At 32.7% G+C, this 17,936-nt stretch overlaps 2 protein-coding genes across 2 annotated transcripts in view; one reads left to right on the top strand and one right to left on the bottom strand.

Annotated features, from left to right (window-relative positions):
• The window catches only part of LOC137820235 (DExH-box ATP-dependent RNA helicase DExH14), a 34,841-nt gene extending 22,009 nt beyond the window's left edge, over positions 1 to 12,832 (top strand). The window contains exons 33-49 of the mRNA XM_068624195.1: positions 533 to 595; positions 2,477 to 2,565; positions 2,822 to 2,912; positions 3,166 to 3,315; positions 3,398 to 3,589; positions 3,697 to 3,762; positions 4,458 to 4,613; positions 4,696 to 4,839; positions 6,232 to 6,299; positions 6,392 to 6,557; positions 6,668 to 6,730; positions 8,803 to 8,898; positions 8,986 to 9,153; positions 10,041 to 10,211; positions 11,250 to 11,399; positions 11,482 to 11,613; positions 12,429 to 12,832. Of these exons, the coding sequence (XP_068480296.1) occupies positions 533 to 595; positions 2,477 to 2,565; positions 2,822 to 2,912; positions 3,166 to 3,315; positions 3,398 to 3,589; positions 3,697 to 3,762; positions 4,458 to 4,613; positions 4,696 to 4,839; positions 6,232 to 6,299; positions 6,392 to 6,557; positions 6,668 to 6,730; positions 8,803 to 8,898; positions 8,986 to 9,153; positions 10,041 to 10,211; positions 11,250 to 11,399; positions 11,482 to 11,613; positions 12,429 to 12,506 (2,043 nt within the window). The 3' untranslated portion in view covers positions 12,507 to 12,832. The remainder of the gene's footprint in view (positions 1 to 532; positions 596 to 2,476; positions 2,566 to 2,821; positions 2,913 to 3,165; positions 3,316 to 3,397; positions 3,590 to 3,696; positions 3,763 to 4,457; positions 4,614 to 4,695; positions 4,840 to 6,231; positions 6,300 to 6,391; positions 6,558 to 6,667; positions 6,731 to 8,802; positions 8,899 to 8,985; positions 9,154 to 10,040; positions 10,212 to 11,249; positions 11,400 to 11,481; positions 11,614 to 12,428) is intronic.
• Positions 12,833 to 13,381: 549 nt separating this feature from the next.
• Positions 13,382 to 14,169, bottom strand: LOC137821490 (uncharacterized). Its single transcript, XM_068626104.1, has 2 exons — positions 13,807 to 14,169; positions 13,382 to 13,714 (listed from the first exon to the last, which is right to left on the bottom strand). The coding sequence occupies exons 1-2, from the start codon at positions 14,097 to 14,099 to the stop codon at positions 13,570 to 13,572; spliced, it is 438 nt and encodes a 145-aa protein (XP_068482205.1). The 5' UTR covers positions 14,100 to 14,169; the 3' UTR covers positions 13,382 to 13,569.
• Positions 14,170 to 17,936: the final 3,767 nt, after the last annotated feature.

Here is a 17,936-nt window from a genome sequence, read left to right on the forward strand (position 1 = left end):
CAAGTAAAAGCTAGACAATAACTTTGAAAAGTTATATCCAAGCTCGTAATGGAGAACACTTACTAGCTCGAGGGGGAGTTTCAAAACTGCGGTGCTCATTATGTATTTCGGGAAGTCTTATATTTTATCCTTGTTGTAATTTTATTCTTTGTAACGGTCGTATCTTACTATTAATGCTAGGTTTATGTATATGAAAAAAATCCCATAATCATAAGGATTTGTCTCTTTAGAATTAGTTGTCCATATTTTTTAAAATAACCAATAGGTTATTTATAGGTGCAATGGCCATATAATTAATACAATAAAGTAGAATATTATTCCTTCTAAATTTGAAAAATACTTATGGTGTGTCTAGAATATAATTTGAATTTATGTTATTAATTAAAATAGCTAACTCAACCACTTTTATTGGTATTGATGAATTACTTCCTTGTTTCTTTTATGTAGGATCAAATGTGATATTATTTATCTAACTATATAAATGTTAATGTCATCTACTTCACGTATTAATCTTGATGCAAATGATCAATAGGTTGGACTTATGATTTTGGATGAGATTCACTTATTGGGAGCAGATCGTGGGCCAATCCTTGAGGTATATTCTTATGAATGGTGGCAACATACTTGTGACTACCTCATTATTTTATCTTATTTCAGTATAGTATATTTGGTACTGTGAATCCTCTATGAAAATTAGAGATGATCATTTTGAACAATCTCTTTTGTTTCGGTAATGTCTCGTAAGAAATTCTTTCACTTGAAAAAGACCAACTATGAGAGAAAAGATATTATTGAATTGATACTATGAAAAATTACATTAGTCTTTATATACAAAGAACTCTAAGCCTAAAGTAATGATTACAAAAGAGATCTTTAGAATCTTCAAACAAAACACTTGTAATTAATTACAATATCCTAGTTAGCTTCTCGACTATATTTTCTCCTGAATCAACACCCCAAACTTGCATGTGAGATCTTGAAATTGTTTTGTTGGAAGACCTTTTGTAAACAAATTTGCTTATTGAAGCCTATATGGGACATAAGAAGCGTAATAACTTGATAAGGCCATTATCTAATTTTTCTTTAATAAAGTGTTGATCTATCTCTATGTGCTTGGTCATGTCATGCTGAATTGGATTGTCAACAATACCAATAGCTGATTTATTATCACATAAAAGAGTCATAGACTTTTCACATGTTCCAGATTTTGATCCGATGTTTGCAAGTCCAGCTGTTTAGTTGTTACCTTGGCAGGGTGATGCTTGATTGTGGTGTCCCCAATCAAAAAGCTGACGGTGAAGGGAAACAGCAATGGTGGAAATGGTTAATAATAGTTAGAAAAGGAGGTACAACAATGAGAGAATGCCAAAACTCAGAAAGAAATATGATTTTCGAAGAAAAAGAAATTTTGTAGCGATTCAATGGGTCTAATGGGAAAGCAAGGATTCAACTAGGTTATATGGTGGAATCCTTGTGTTGTGTGTATCAAGCACAACAAAGGAACATATGTGGAATATACATTGCATTACATAGAGATGGACATAGGCCCATAACGTAAAATGCATCTAGGCTGATTCTCCCTGCACCATATCATTTATGATCTGCACCCAACACACTCACATAAAATGTCCATTTTGTCCTTAATAATTTTAAATTTTCGCCTTCCGGAAATTCATATCCATAAGTCAAATTACAAAGTTCCGGATATACAAATCTGGAACTAATATGTCACTTCCGGATTTCACCATCCAGAAGCTTATTTGGACAACATAAATGGCCTTCCGGATGTCAAGATCCGTAAGCAAACATAAATGAGTTTTTGATCTCAATCCTCAGCACCATTTACAATCCGGAACTCATTATTCACTTCCGGATATGACCATCCAGAAGCTTAAATGAAATATGAAAATGACCTTCCGGATTTCAAAATCCGGAATGTATAAAAATGACTTCCGGATATTGAAATCCGTAAGCAAATATGTGAAAAGGGCATAATGCAGTTTTAAATTTTTCGTTGGGTGCGAGTCAAAATTGATTGAGTGCAGGAAGCAATTGCCATGCATCTAACATAAGTAATTGGGAATCGTTTAAATTGTAGTCTCTATTGGGTTTCCCTGATTTTATTCATTTATGTTCTTTTGGTCTTTTGATTTTTGTTGGGTAGTTTTATGTGATCTTATTTTCAAACCCAAATACATTCTTTAAATTGGATCCATTCCACTTTTGGTATTTGGACACGTACTTTGAGTATAAATATTTAGAAAATTTGTTTATTCCATGTTGTCTTTCTTGTGCTTTGTGGGATGTGTTTTCTCATTTCTTTAAGGAGGATATCTCATTTATGCTTTTGTAACCATTTTTTCTCTAATAATATATGTTTCTAACTGAAAGCTATGCATTCTTAGTGTTAATATTCTGTGCATAGTAACTATTTTTTGAGCTACATAGTTATGACTGCAGAAATTTCTGTTTCTAGGTTATTGTTTCTAGGATGAGGTATATATCATCCCAAACAGAGCGAGCAGTACGATTTATTGGCCTTTCTACAGCACTGGCTAATGCTGGGTAAGTTTACTTTCTCTCCACTTTCCTGAAGATTTAAGTTCAATTTTTTTTTATAAAATAATTTTCATTTTCCATTTTCTTAATTTCTTCTCGACACTAATTTCTGTATATCATCTTGTGCTCGACACTAATTTTCATTTGCACTCGCGACTTTATAGTGAGTAACTTGGCATGTGTAAATGTGGGGAGAGAAAGAGCACAGAAAAGGAGTTTTTTGTATTAACTTATATTTCCTTGTTTACCTCTCTCTATGCAGTGATCTAGCTGACTGGTTAGGTGTTGAGGAAATTGGACTCTTCAATTTCAAGCCAAGTGTGAGGCCTGTACCTCTGGAAGTTCATATTCAGGCATGTGGATTTGGTCTTTCTGATAGAGCATGGCTTAACATGTCTGTTTCTTTGTCTATCTATTATTATAAATAGGGTGTGATTAGTAGAAGTGTGAATGGTGGTAATAGAGGAATGGAAATTTGATACGCAGGTCTATGTTTCCACATGCAACAATTCTGCACTTGTTTTCTCCTATGAAGAAAACCCCAATTGTTGCATACTCATAATAATTTTTTTGCAAACATGTTAATATTACTTGGTTTTCTTATAGGGTTATCCTGGAAAGTATTATTGCCCAAGGATGAACAGCATGAATAAACCAGCATATGCTGCAATATGCACACATTCACCCACAAAACCAGTTCTTATATTTGTCTCATCCCGGCGCCAGACAAGACTTACTGCACTTGACCTGATTCAGGTGCAGATTCAATTTCATGTGAGAAATAGTATTTATTCTATTATGAAGTGCTGTTTTTAATCTTTCTTCTTTGTGAGTCAAGTTCGCCGCGTCAGATGAACAATCAAGACAATTCCTTAGTTTGCCTGAGGAAACCCTGCAGATGGTTCTGTCTCAAGTCTCCGACCAAAACCTTAGACATACTTTACAATTTGGCATTGGATTACATCATGCAGGACTGAATGACAAAGACAGATCACTGGTTGAGGAACTCTTTGGAAACAACAAAATTCAGGCATACATTTATGCCTTAAAAATTGACATGTCATTTTCTGTATTGAGAAAAAAAAAAATTAAAAGTTACACTTATTTAACAAGCCTTAACTGGTTACTTTTATGCAGATATTGGTTTGTACCAGCACATTGGCTTGGGGTGTGAATCTTCCAGCTCATCTGGTGATTATCAAGGTGATATAGTTGTAGGTGTTTCCTTTTATACTATTTGTTTGCAATCATTTTGAAATTATCTTTTCTGGTATCAAGCCTGTTTGGTTTTCATTTATTGGATTGTTAACTACTTATCATTCATGAGTCACTTTGCTTTGAATTATAATTGGATTTTGATCAAATAAGATTTTCTTTCCTGAAAAACTTTCCCTTGAATGGTGTTCAGCATAGGTCTTACTCAAATATTCGAAGGCATTTCCAAGAGAATGGCTAATATAATTCTTCTAAATTAAGATTTTAAGAAGTTTACATTTCTGATAGTAAGATATATAATTTGATTACGTTTGGCATATGATTTAATTTCAATAAATGAGGAGATACAATTTGATTTGACAAGAAAATATCGTACCAAACATTTCTCATTATTAGTATTTTGTTCATTATTGTTGTTTCTCCTTTATTGTAAATAAGAATACATTATACACGTGTGTACACAACATACAAATTCATTATATTCTACTATGTGTGAGGTGAACCAGAGCCACCCGTTAGGAACACGATATTTGGTAAGCTTTCTGTGTACCAATTAAAGACTAACAACTCAGGAAAATGAGCAGTCACAATTATGTTGACAGGAAAATGGAACAAAAGATTTGAATCTCACTTGGTGTTTATCTTCAAAATTTTATTTCAACAATACTTTGCATCTTTTGCAGGGGACAGAATACTATGATGGAAAAGCAAAGAGGTATGTTGATTTTCCAATCACCGATATTTTGCAAATGATGGGTCGTGCTGGACGCCCTCAGTTTGATCAACATGGGAAAGCTGTGATTCTTGTTCATGAACCCAAGAAGAGCTTCTATAAAAAGGTCAAAATTGAGACTGTTGATTATATTTATCTTTTGATGATTAGCCTAATGTGCTGAGAATATTGTTTTCTCTTTTGTGCAGTTCTTGTATGAACCCTTTCCTGTTGAGAGTAGTTTGAGGGAACATTTGCACGATCACATTAACGCTGAAATTATTTCTGGAACCATTTGTCATAAACAAGATGCAGTGCATTATCTTACATGGACTTACTTATTTCGTAGACTGGTAAGTATGGTTTGGTGCCTTGTACTAAAATGGAAAATAGGTAAGTAGTAAGTGTGGTCAAATGGTTGTCTCAAAATTTTCAGAGTCATGGAGTTGTTTCCGAAATTAAAAGCCATGTTTGGATAAATCAATTCCATTAACCTTACTTGAACAATGTAAGAAAATAAAGAATTATTTATTGATAACAATCACCAATTACAAACCCATAATCTCTATTTTTATTAACCAAAACCTTTAGAAAAGGATATAAAAATATGCTGAAAAGAATAGGAAGATTCTGAAGATATTTTTTCCTAATTACTATGGGGATATTGAGAATATTTTTTTATAAGAATTTTTATTATTTACAACACCTCCTAATATTACTCATTCTCAATTTGCCTACAAGATTATGGAATCTGCATTGGGGAAGCCTTTTAGTGAAAATCTTTGTTATCTTTCATGAAGTGTCTGCCAATTTCCATATGTTTGTTCCTATCATGTTTGACTGAATTATGGACAGTGCTCATGGCTTGTTAGTACAGTACAATTGCACAAGGATGTTAACTTTATTTTATGCTCTTCAAGTGTGAATTTTTCCAGAGTCCTTTAGGCGCATCTTGAGCAAGACCTTGAAATTTAGCTTTTGCACTAGAACAAGATACTCTATCCTAGGTTTTTTTTTCTCTAGGTCACTACACTTTCTTCCGAGTCAAAGTGTTTTTTTTTTCTGAATAACAACCCTTCTCCTAGGCTTGACATCAAGTCCTGGAGAATTTTGTCAACTACTTGCATGTGTCTTTTTCTCGCATCATGCACAAAGAATGTCTGGCCTTGTGTTTGAAGTATAGTTAATGGATTATCAGTTAGGTATTCTTTCAGCCTTTATTTGCAAGCTATCATCTCTGTCTAACCTGGGGTTAGTTAGAGTAATACTCACTTGTACTGGTTGAAAATCATTTTAAGAAAATACAATAGTCCTTAAAAATAGAAATGTAAACTAAACAATAGTCCTTAAAAATTCCCGGGCAAGAAGAATAAGTTATTTGTTTATAATTGACATGTAACTAGAGAAGTTTTTCTTCTTTTTCATTGATCCCTTCCCTTTTTGTTGTTCTTTAATGCATAATCTAATTATGCTAATAAAATGGAAAATTAAAAAAATCTTAGTAAAATGTTCCTAATTAGGAACTGTTAACAACTGAGTTGGTTAAATAATGATGTTTGAAAGGTAGTTAATGGGTTACTGTTTATCGAATTAACTGAGTGCTTGAAGGGTTAATTTTTCTTGTTTATGAAATTTCCATAAAAAAATGTCTAGGGATTTAAATAATGAGTGGAAATTCTTTTTGTATATGTATTTATTGTTGTATGATTTTTTTACATACGTGCTTAATGGCCATTTTATGACAGATGGTAAATCCTGCTTACTATGGACTGGAGAATGCTGACACCGAATTTCTAAATTCATATTTGTCTAGGTAATGACATGAAATCGAATAGTTTTCAAGCTCATGTTAAGTTATAACTCTTTTCAACAGGGTTATTTTGGCTGACAGTTTTCTTTTCACAGCCTAGTGCAGAACACATTTGAGGATTTGGAAGACAGCGGATGCATAAAGATGGATGAAGAGAAGGTGGAGTCCATGATGTTGGGTTCAATTGCATCTCAGTATTACCTCAGCTACATGACTGTATCAATGTTTGGTTCAAACATAGGTCCAGATACATCACTTGAAGTAAGACATACAATTTCACCTTTTCCGGACTTTTTGACATCTCCATTGTTTGAATTATCATTTATTTTAATTGTTTAAAATCATTATGCTTAGATTTCTTTTTTCTGTAGGTCTTTCTGCATATCTTATCTGCTGCTTCTGAATTTGATGAACTTCCTGTGCGTCATAATGAGGTAACTGTTTTAATTGCTATAAAGTTTAGAGTTAATAAACTTTTAATTAAAATATTGTAAAGTTCAGATTTTTATAAATATGTGAGGGGAGGGATATCAAACTAAGAATATGTAAAGTTCTAATTTATTGATTTTCTCATCCTAAAGTCAAGTGTAGACTATAGTTACCAGATTTGTGTCTTTTCCACTTGTGTGACGATCGAATCTGTACATGTAAGATTTCTGCACTTTTGTGATGATTGAATTTGTGTCTGTTCCACTTGTGTGATGATTGAATTTGTGTCTGTTCCACTTGTGTGATGATCAAATTTGTGCATATATGATTTCTGCACTTTTGCTATATAAATCAGTAAGCAACAAATTGGCTTGCATAGTAGAAGTGATTACAATTGTTGGAACTTCCACAACGGCTAGTGTGATGTGATCAAATTAAAGCATTTTAATGGATGACTATCAGTACTTTTCAAATTGATTTTGTCTAGTTGAGTTAAACCTTAAAACTAATTTTAAGATGGTATCAAAGCTTATTCTATCGATTGTTCTTGGGCAAATTTGACTACCACTACCAAGCAATTATAAGACTACTCGCTAGGGTTGGGAATAGGCCTGGCTGCCAAACAGGGGCCTATGGCCTATCCCATTTAAAACCTAAGTTGGCCTACCTTGTTTAATAAAAAGGCTTGACTTTAGCTTTTATAAAAGCCTATTTTATTAAAAGGCTAGGCCTCAGGTTATAAAAATGTCTATTAAGTCTATAATTTATATATAATAAAAATAATATACATATTATAATTTTATATTTTATATTTTAGAAATTAATTTTTTTATTTCATAACTACTATTTTCTTTTCTGTCCTCATGACTGTCTCCACCATTGTGACTTGCACAGACCCATCTTCCTTTAAGCAATCCCATGGTATTTCTAAACTTCCCATTGGCATGCTTACTAAGTCCAAGAACACCCAGATAGAACCCCGTGTCTTCTCTGATTTTTTCACCATATCCTCCCTTAGTGGGATATGACTCAGGTGTATATTTAGTTGTCGAAATATAAAGAACATGCTAGGACATAGTTTTTACAAAGATCAGACCAAGCCTATGGTAGGCTAATAGGCCAAGTCAAATGTTCAGTCCTACAAACTTTTTACTTGAGATCTCTAGTTCTTGACATGAGAGGTGTATGTTGGAGATTCCACATCTAAATCTAATAGTGATATGACTGTTAAAGTATATAAGTGGAGAATAACCTTGCACTTTACAAGCTGATTTTGCTAGGTTGAGTTAGTCCTAACCCAAGTTCTAAGAAAAACTATAAAATTCTGTGAAGATACCAGAAAATAAAATGAATAAGTAGTACCTTTGGCTGTCGCAAGATGGAACTCCAAAACTTGTCGATCGTCCAAGGTCCTTGTGCCGGAAAAAAATAAAATAAAAAAAATAAGCTTTGTGAAATGCACCATTTCTACTTTTTATTTAAAAATGGGGAAATGAAATGACAATGGTTTAATCTAATGACTGAAAATTGTATACAAATAGCTCAATGAAACTCATGGTTTCAATTTATAGTTTAAAATTATTCTCCAAAATAAACTGTTTGTTTAAAAAATGTATTTGTAATTTAAAATAAAAATAAAAATTAGTTGTACAATTGAAGCATTCCAAATTCTAAGGGGTTGCTTTAGTTGTGCAAGTCTTGTTCTCACCTTGGATAAGTGTAAGTTATGCCCCCTGGCTGTTTGAGGAAAAGTATATGTAAGTCCTCTATAAATGGTCTTTGAGTTCAGTGGTTTTCCTTGCCTTCAATAGGTGTGTCATGCTTTTATTCTGAAAATTTATCTATCAAAACGGAAGCATACTACATAATACAAATGAATCTTGCCCATGATGTATGTAATTCTTTTTATAGAATGTTTTGCATCCCCTTTCTTGTAATGTGCTCCAAAACAAATCATCTTCATGGTAATGCTACTTTCATTCGCTGCAAAGCTTCCTCTTAATTTTATAAACATGAACACTATTGCCTTTCTGAAATAATGTGATCTAAAATTTGGTATATTGTTCTTTTCTTGTAGGAAAAATACAATGAAGCACTGTCTGAGAAAGTTAAATATCCAGTGGATAAGAACCGTCTAGACGATCCTCACATCAAAGCAAATCTTCTATTTCAGGTCAGTCATGTCAATAACCATGAATTTAGAATGGTATTTTAACATTCCTTGCGTATATTTGTAACCATACAAGTTTTTGGGACACAGGCTCATTTTTCTCAATTGGAGTTACCAATTAGTGACTATGTCACAGACTTGAAATCTGTATTAGATCAGAGTATACGCATAATTCAGGCCATGATTGATATATGCGCAAACAGTGGGTGGCTTTCTAGCTCAATTACTTGCATGCGTCTTCTGCAAATGGTCATGCAGGTATTCATTCCAGTTTTATTCTGCAGCTGCTCTTTCTTCATTCTTGGCAATTGGATAGTTTATATGGAACTAGCTAGGGCAATTTTGTTGTCAATTTCTGTCTATCTTACACTTAAAAAAATGCTTTAAGGTTTTTGTTAAACATTTTGATCGAAAGCTTTTCTAAAATTAAGCCAATTGATGTCCAAATATGAACTAAATTAAAGCTTCATTATCCAATGGTAGACGACATATTGAGCAACAAATACTACATAACTTCCTCAGTTGGAACTGTTGTACCATATTACAATTGCACTTCAGAGTGTCTAAAGGTTTCGGTCCACAAATCTTTTTACCGTCCCTAGAAACATGAGGTCCACAATCTCCAAATCCTATAATTTAATAGCCACTTCCAGCAAAAGATACTTTCCGTGTTGCTTTGCATAGTTGATGACTTATGAGTAGTTACTAGTTACTTTTCATGTCCTTTCCATGATTTATTCTGTAATTTGTATCATATGATCCACAAATCACATGATTTAAGGCTACTGATTAGTTTCTTGCCAGTTTACTTGGTTATAGTAATAGACAAATAAGAACTTGATTTTAAGTGCTAAAGCTAGTTGAAATGTTCTGGTGTTGCAGTCTAATATTATTATTTAGGTTTAATTTCCTTAGTTCTCATTTTGAGGGGGGAGGAGATTAGAACTCGATGCAGCATAACCTTTTTCATGATTCCATTGTGACACATCTGTGCCAATTGAGTGAAGTGACTGTATTTGTAGTCATCATTGTATCTCAAAAAATATTATTTCTTTCCTTTGATTGTTCCACTGCATATATTTGAAATCTGTGCTTTCATTAAAATTGTGCTCATAGTGAACTGAAATCTTGTGACCTGCTTTTAGGGCTTGTGGTTTGATGAGGACACTTCCTTATGGATGCTGCCATGCATGAATACAGATCTGATAAGTTTACTTAGCCAAAGAGGAATTTCTAGTGTACAGGAATTATTAGACATTCCCAAAACAGCATTGCAGACTGTAACTGCAAATTTCCCAGCTTCAAGATTGTACCAGGTAAAGAGTCCTAATAACTTTTATTTTTAAATGCTGATTCTTGTTTTTTATTTAATTGCATCTTTTATTCCCCATATCCCTCTAGTTCTAATTGTCCACATATTTCCCATGTAGTTTTTTATTTTGAATTAATTATGTTTTTCATCCTTAAAAATTTGAAGTGAATCTGATGTTGGTTACCCAAAAACAATCGTTTTAGTCCTTCAAATTTAGTGCACGGAGACTAAAATTTGAGGTACTAAAATGAACTTATTAAAATTTGGGAGACCAAAAATTTATTTTAAATTTAGGGACTAAACATAAATTTTTTTAGAGTTAATTCTATTATCCATCCAATAATTAACAGATATATAATGGACGTTTGATGTGATTTTGACTAGTAATGATTGACAAAGGATAAAAAACAGATGGAAGCGATTTTTTTGTGTTCATTTAAATTTTCTATACAATTTAGCTCTGTTAATCTATACAAATAGAGGTCATGCCAAATACATTTATTTATTTTTAAATGTAAACCATTTTTAATTATGGGCAGGGAATAGGAAGATGTTAAAAAAAAGGGTGAGCACTTTTTTTCTTCATATGGACAATGTTGCAACCCATGGCCGGTTGTGCATTATGGAGATGTGTAAGAAAAAATATATGTTAGAGTCTAACTAGTGAACTTTAAACTTTAAACCTAACTCAACCTATAAATTCGACTTTCGACTTGTGAGATGAGGTTTGAACCCCACTTATATATTATGATTTGATCATATCCTTAGTTGATATGAGGTTTGTTAGCCCCTTCAATTAGTTCTAGTCTTTACATTTTTTTGTTGGTTTTGGTCATAGATGTGGCATGTGACAAACACACCCTAAATATGTCTAAAATTCTTCCTTTTGAACTATATTTTAGGATTGAATTAGGTGCAGTCCATTTTTAATATACCCTATGTAAGCTACTAAGCTTGCTCTCCTCAAAACCAGGCTTTCGCATTTAACACAATCTACTGATTATTAATTTCTGTTTTTTTATGTTTCTCTTATTTGGACCAGGATCTACAACATTTCCCTCATATCAAAATGAAATTAAAGGTTCAGAGGAGGGACACTGATGGTGAGAGGTCTGACATAATAAATATCAGATTAGAGAAGATCAATTCTAGACGACACTCCTCTAGGGCATTTGTTCCTCGATTTCCAAAGGTTTTCTTCTTTTAAAAAATTGTGCTGTTATGATTTGTAGTCTGTGTGCGCTAAACACTATTTATAATTTTCCTGACAACAGATAAAAGAGGAACAGTGGTGGTTGGTTCTTGCTAATACCTCTACATCTGAGCTATATGCTTTGAAAAGAGTTTCTTTTTCAGGTCACTTAACTACCTCAATGAAGTTACCACCTACTCCAGCTAATCTTCAGGTAAATGATTTCCATCCATCCATCCAAACTCTGGTCCTGCTTCAGCTCTTGTTCTTCATACACAAAATTACCATTTTTATGTAGAATTTGAAATTTAATTTTAAGTAATTATTTATAATTTTTTATAATTTCAATTTCTCTTATAATTTGAAGTAAGCATTATTTATAAATTTTTATAATTTCAAATTTCTATAAAAATAAATTACCTTCTAAAAAATCTCTATCCAAACATGCTATGAAGATTTTAATTATGCTTTTGTTCAGTGATTGTCAACTGTATCTTCTTTGATGTTGTCATTTGTTCGCATAATTTTATAATTTATGTACAAGACTGGTAAAGGAAAATGATTACTTGACTTAAGTAACTTGGGGCTTCCATGTGCTTGTATATGTAGCCAATATTTGTTCAAGGGAAGAATCATGAAATTTTGGCACTATTAAAAGAAGCTGCATTATACAAAATTGGCCTTAATAGTGCAACAACCCGTGGCTTGCTACGTACTCTCTTTTCTATTCCCTATTTCTCTTACATCCCAAAAAAAGTAGACATTAGAGACAATATGTACCCCTTAAATAATGCATTTGGCGTTAGAGTCTAGTGATAGTACACACTAGAGTTTTTTCTCGTATTGATTGGTCTTGTAGCTGAAGCATGGTTAAATAATGTGAGTCTTAAAAGGAAAAAGTTCGTTTTAATAGATTTATTTTGAAAGCTATATTTATTTGATTTGTAATTTGACTTGAGATTGTCAAGAGGTTTAGATTCGCTGTTACTGAGTACCTTTTGCTTGCATGTTGCTAATATTGTCTTGCAGGGCGTAAAACTGATTTTAGTCTCCGATTGTTACATTGGATTTGAACAAGAACACTCCATTGAAAAGCTTGGTGTATGATAAGTAGTGAAGCCATCATTGGGCAGGGCCATTTGTACATGCAATATAAGGTTTTCTATCCAAGGAAACTATTCTCCATTGAAGAGTGGCTGGTGGTTGCCCTGGTTGTTATTTTTTGTAACTAGTTTAATCTGTAAGATTTAATCTTGTTTACAGATTATCTTTTATTTTTATATATTTTTCAAGTCATGTCATCATTTTCATATATCTTTTATTTTTATATATTTTACAAGTCATGTTGACATTTGTATGTACAATGGGATTACACCTGTCCCAGGATATATTCAAATAAATATACGTAAATATTTAGAGTTCTTGGATCGAAAGAGTTGTCTTAACGTTAATAAATTTTCAAGGAATGGATCCTGTAGTATTACCAGATTATATCCAACTAGCCTACAGGGAAACAAGGTAATCGAAATGGAGAGAATGCTAAGAATGTAATTGCAGAATGCTTCCCAGGCTCCAAAGGTATGAATGACTACATGGTTATAGGCTTAATGTAAAGTGATATTCTTGAAGATATGTGGTATACTTAAAATAATAGTTTAATGTTAGATCAAATACAAGTGTGATAACAAACAAATAAGTATTTTAAGGTTACCTGCATCAAGTATTGTCTCTTGGTTACCTAGAATAAGTATGGTTTGTGAATTATTAAAAGAAACTATAATGCTTTATATGTTCTAGTAATTAGACGCATTCTCAAATAATTTGTTACCGATAATCCAGGTCTTACCTTTTTCAAATCAAATTTACCTGTGCAGATTGGGATTCCCAAAGTAAAAACTTGGCACTTACTTCACTTTCGCATGACATGAATAGAAAAGGCAGAAGAAATAAAATTGTGAAACCATCCAAATTAACACAGTAAGTTTTTAGTAACTGACTTTTTTATTCGAATCCGAGATAACTGACATTGGATAATGCAATTATCAGAATTTCTAATGGACCACTCTTCGTGTTCATCAACTACACAAGAAAGAAAGAAACCACTGACACTCACTCAGTGTATTTTATTCGATCATGAGCTGTGCAAGCTAGCCAAAAAAGCCATATCTATTCACGCACAGTTATCATTCTTCGCACAATTATCATTCTTCGATTGGTCGGTCTCTGAAATATTTCCTATGTCATCTTGATGCGGCTTTTCTTGTACCTGCAGCTCTTCAAGATCAGAGGTATTTTTCTGGCCCTGGACTTCTTCCCTATCAATAGTATAATTGAAAACAAATTATGAAAAGCAATTCTGCACTTTTGTTTTAAGAGTTGAACGAAAGCAGTACACGAAAAATAGTACCTGTTGTTGTGTTGTAACTGTTGAGTGACTTCCGTTCTTCCAACAGAGCTGCTGTGAAACGCGCTGCAGAGTTCCTCCATCGAGTACTGAACCCCTACTGTCTTTAACCGCTTTTTTTTCTTCGGATAAAACGAACACTCAATCCCCAAGAAATTGGTGTCCATCTCCTCATCGCTATCTTCGTCGTTCTCCGTTCTCTCTGACACGTCTAACTCGAATATAAAAATCTTTCTACTCCCACCACCATTCTCATCTTCCTTCTCTTTCTCTTTCCCTTTCTCTGATGCGTTCATTCTTCTTCCTTTCACTCACTCAGCACAAATTCTAACTCAACCGATTTCATGTTTTCCTTCTATTTGTAGTGTCTACTTACTAATGTTGCAGCTCCAACTCTAACTAACTAACTGACTCACTCATTTGCATGTAAATTCACTACTAATGCATGTTCGTTTCTATTTTAGTTATATCTCCTATCTACTCATTACCTCTTTTAATGATTCAACTATTCAAGTTCCTTTTCAAACTAATTCCAATTCAAATCTCCTAACCGCCCCAAGTGAATAACAGAACTCTTGATTTCAGTTGGATTTCGTGTCCTTATCCTAACAAATGAAAATCGCTTTAATGATGGGTTGAGTGTATGGATATAGAAAATTAAAAATTACTTAACTTTTGAAAATTATAAGTTTTTTCTTATCATTTTTAAATGGGGAAATGTTAACGACACGCTCCCCAGTAAGTATATGTTGTCACCATTGTCACATCATATTTATTAGTTTTAAGTGGAAGATGGCTTACCAAATCTTTAAGATGTTAGCTTTAGTCTCATTCGAACAACCTTGTTCTTTGAGTCTATTGTTGATAGCGAGCAAAGGATTATAATTTCTCATCAAAGTCTTCTTGCAATTATAGCTGAATTGGATTTTTTTTATTTTTTTTTTAAACTGCATCTTGATCTTATATGCAAGGCTTTCCAACTATAGGAGTCGAAACCACTCTGTGTTGGTGAACCAAACTACACATGTTCAGGGTGTCTTGTTTTTTCTATGATTGTCGTCAAATATCTTGACCATAAACAAATGAGTCTTGGGTGGTCTGCTCAACCGAATATACAAATAATAATTAAATAAATCCTAACCACTTGACCTAGGAATGTCGATATTATGTATATTTGTACTTAAGATTTCATCAACGATGTGTGTAGATTGTGAAGTTATTTGTCCATCTAATTTCTATGAACAATCTTTAACATCTCATACCAAGGAGGTGGAGATACAAGGTCAACAAATTCAAACCTTGTTGCCTGTACTCAAGCCTTCATGAGGTGCATTATTCAACTTTTTTCGTTATTTGGTGACTAATCTTTTTCCTACAATGCAAAAAAGATGAGACAACCAAATCTTTTAAGTATATATTTGTGTAATTATAAGAATTGTAAACAACTAACCCGCCAATAGGAGTCAAACCGAATAACATAAAGTTACATTCACTTCTTGTCACTAATTTGGCACTTCAAATAGGGACACATGTTTCGTGTCAAGAAAGTCTTGAAGTCCCTCAATCTAGTGGCGATAACAAATAAGATCTTCCTAGTCACCTCTGTTGGGAATGTCAAAATTGTATTGTACAAATAACATATGAAATGCTCATCAATTTATTAAGTAGGTTAATAAAAAATGAACTTATAAGATGTTGACATAAAATGTTCAAATACTTGAATATTCTACCAGATAAGGTTCTTCTTTACCTCTTTAACCTCATCTCGTGATGGAATGACTATAAAAACATGACATTGAGCTATGAGTCCCAAATAGCTCATAAAATTACCAGCATTTGGGCTCGACACCTTACTAAAACGATGGTCTACGTCGATGTGTTTCCTCATTTGTAATCCGTCTCAAAATTACGAGAGAAAATTGGGTGATGAATTTACCTGGTCTACTCTCTCCACTACCAAATCTAGAATTTGCTGTAATCCTAAAAAATAAAAATGTAGTTATTTATTTCATAAAATAAATAAAAATACTATAATAATAATAACAAAAAAAGTTATGATTTTCCATATTCCTATTAAGTTATGTTTTTTTATATCCCTTCATCATGATGATTTCGAATAGCATGCTTTGTTGTCCACAATGATAGGAAATGTTCTTAATGAGAAAGACGACATGTCATGCATATCTAAAAGGTAATTGATGAGCATAATTATACTTTCACTTTAAAACTCTAATAAAAAACTTGATTCAAATAATGAATAAATCACACCTTAATTGTTATTTATGCTAATTCTGTGTTTTAAGATGCGGCGGACAATCCATTATTTCACCGAGCAAACGATTTGACCGGACAATCTAATGAGAGCATCTGTAGGACGATCTTCCTGAAGCGTCTGCTGATGGGTGCTCTATTATGGAAAAATAATATATTGATTTGGTAATTTGATTACACTTTGGGGAAGCATGAATCGAAGTCAATTTAATCTTATGTAAGGAGATTCTCTTAAAATCCTACAATTAAAACTCCTCTATAAAACGTGTAAAAAATAGAACAAATATCTTTTGAAGATATTATTCAAGAAAATTTTCTACAATATCACTCACAGCAGCGCTAAAATTTATTAAAATTAATGCACAAATTTGAAGCAAGTTTGGAAACAATATATCTAGAAGAGAGCGAAAATAAAATATGGGACTAGTTAGGAATGAAGATGTTTAATAATTTGAAATAGAGAAAGGAAACATTTGACAATTGTAAAACAATATCACGAGGCAGATTTTGAATCCAATTTTGTACAAAAAAAAAAGAAGACTGTAAAAGAGACTTCAAAGAAAGAATGAAAGCTTTTGAATCGCGTCTCATAGTCGCACAACACACTTTAAATCTAGTTTTACTTTCCTTTTATCTTTTTTTTTGTTTTCGCCTTCGTATGGAAAGCTAAAACCCTTTGGGTTGATTCCCTTGTGATTTCTTATCGAATTTTGAAGTTTTGTTTAATAAATTTTGTTCTTCGATTTTTTGTAGCAAATTACGCTTTATTTTTTATCTTTTTGAAATCGAGTTTTTGTAGCAAATTGTTTTTGAACACTTGTTAAAAATTCAGTTCTTTTCTTTAAATAGATTTCTTGGTTAGTTCGATTAGTTCTAATCAATTTCTTGTTTGCTTAGTTTGAGAAGTGGAAGATATACATCTCACAAGTATACATTTGAAACTAATGAGATATATTGAACATCAGCTTGTTTTGTTGATAAGATATTGTTGAATTTGATGATGCTTGCTTGATTAAGTTTGACATATGTGTGAGAATTAAAGGATGATAATCTTAGAAAAACCAATGAGAAATTTGTGGTGAATAAACTTGGGAGAATCACAAACCCCCTTCCTTTACTGTTATTGTTAATTTTTATTGCTTGCAAATGAATTTTGAATTTTGTTCACTTGATTCGCTATTGGATTCGTTGGAAGACATTTTGGGGATATTTTAATTTGACTGTTAAATGACAACTATTAGTGATAATCATGAGTTCCGTGCATGTTTTTTCCTTCTAAGACAACTGACAATTTCTCATTACATGAATCAGTCATATAAAATATCTTTCTTACTTAATATGCTATAATAAATGGTTCGTTATTATAATACGCCTTGTTTAGATTTACCAAAGTAAACTCGTAATAATTCATCCTTACATCCATATTATCATCTACCCATTTACACTTGAACATTGACACTCTAAATTGCACATAACCAATTTCCCATATGTTTTGTTTAATTTCGAAATAACTAACAAATTTTGCAATGAAATTTTTGTTATTAGAAGTAGCAAAGTGCACAACCTCATCTTGAATGGTAGCCCACTATTTTTTACTCTACTTTCGTCGTCATCTATCTTTAAATAGAAATAGAGCTTGTTAATGTCATACCCACCAAAAGTAATGACATTGTTATGAGGCCCACGAGCTAATCTCAACCGTGTTTGTATAACGTTTTCTTAAACCAAGCTAAGAAGCTTGTGTTATGTTCGTTCATTGTCCATTTTGTAATGGCGACTAGTTCTAAAAGGGAAGGTTGAAAGGAACTTAAACTTAATTCGCGTATCTAAAACAAAATAAACGCAACATCTAACATGCAAAG

The sequence above is a fragment of the Phaseolus vulgaris genome, chromosome 9 (assembly GCF_000499845.2).
Source record: "Phaseolus vulgaris cultivar G19833 chromosome 9, P. vulgaris v2.0, whole genome shotgun sequence".
NCBI classification, from domain to species: domain Eukaryota; kingdom Viridiplantae; phylum Streptophyta; class Magnoliopsida; order Fabales; family Fabaceae; genus Phaseolus; species Phaseolus vulgaris.

Excerpts from the sequence above, each read along its gene's own strand:
- LOC137821490 (XM_068626104.1), bottom strand. The coding sequence starts at position 14,099 with ATGAACGCATCAGAGAAAGGGAAAGAGAAAGAGAAGGAAGATGAGAAT. Across the intron at positions 13,715-13,806 it reads CAGTTACAACACAACAACAG|GGAAGAAGTCCAGGGCCAGA; the intron begins GTACTATTTTTC and ends TACTATTGATAG.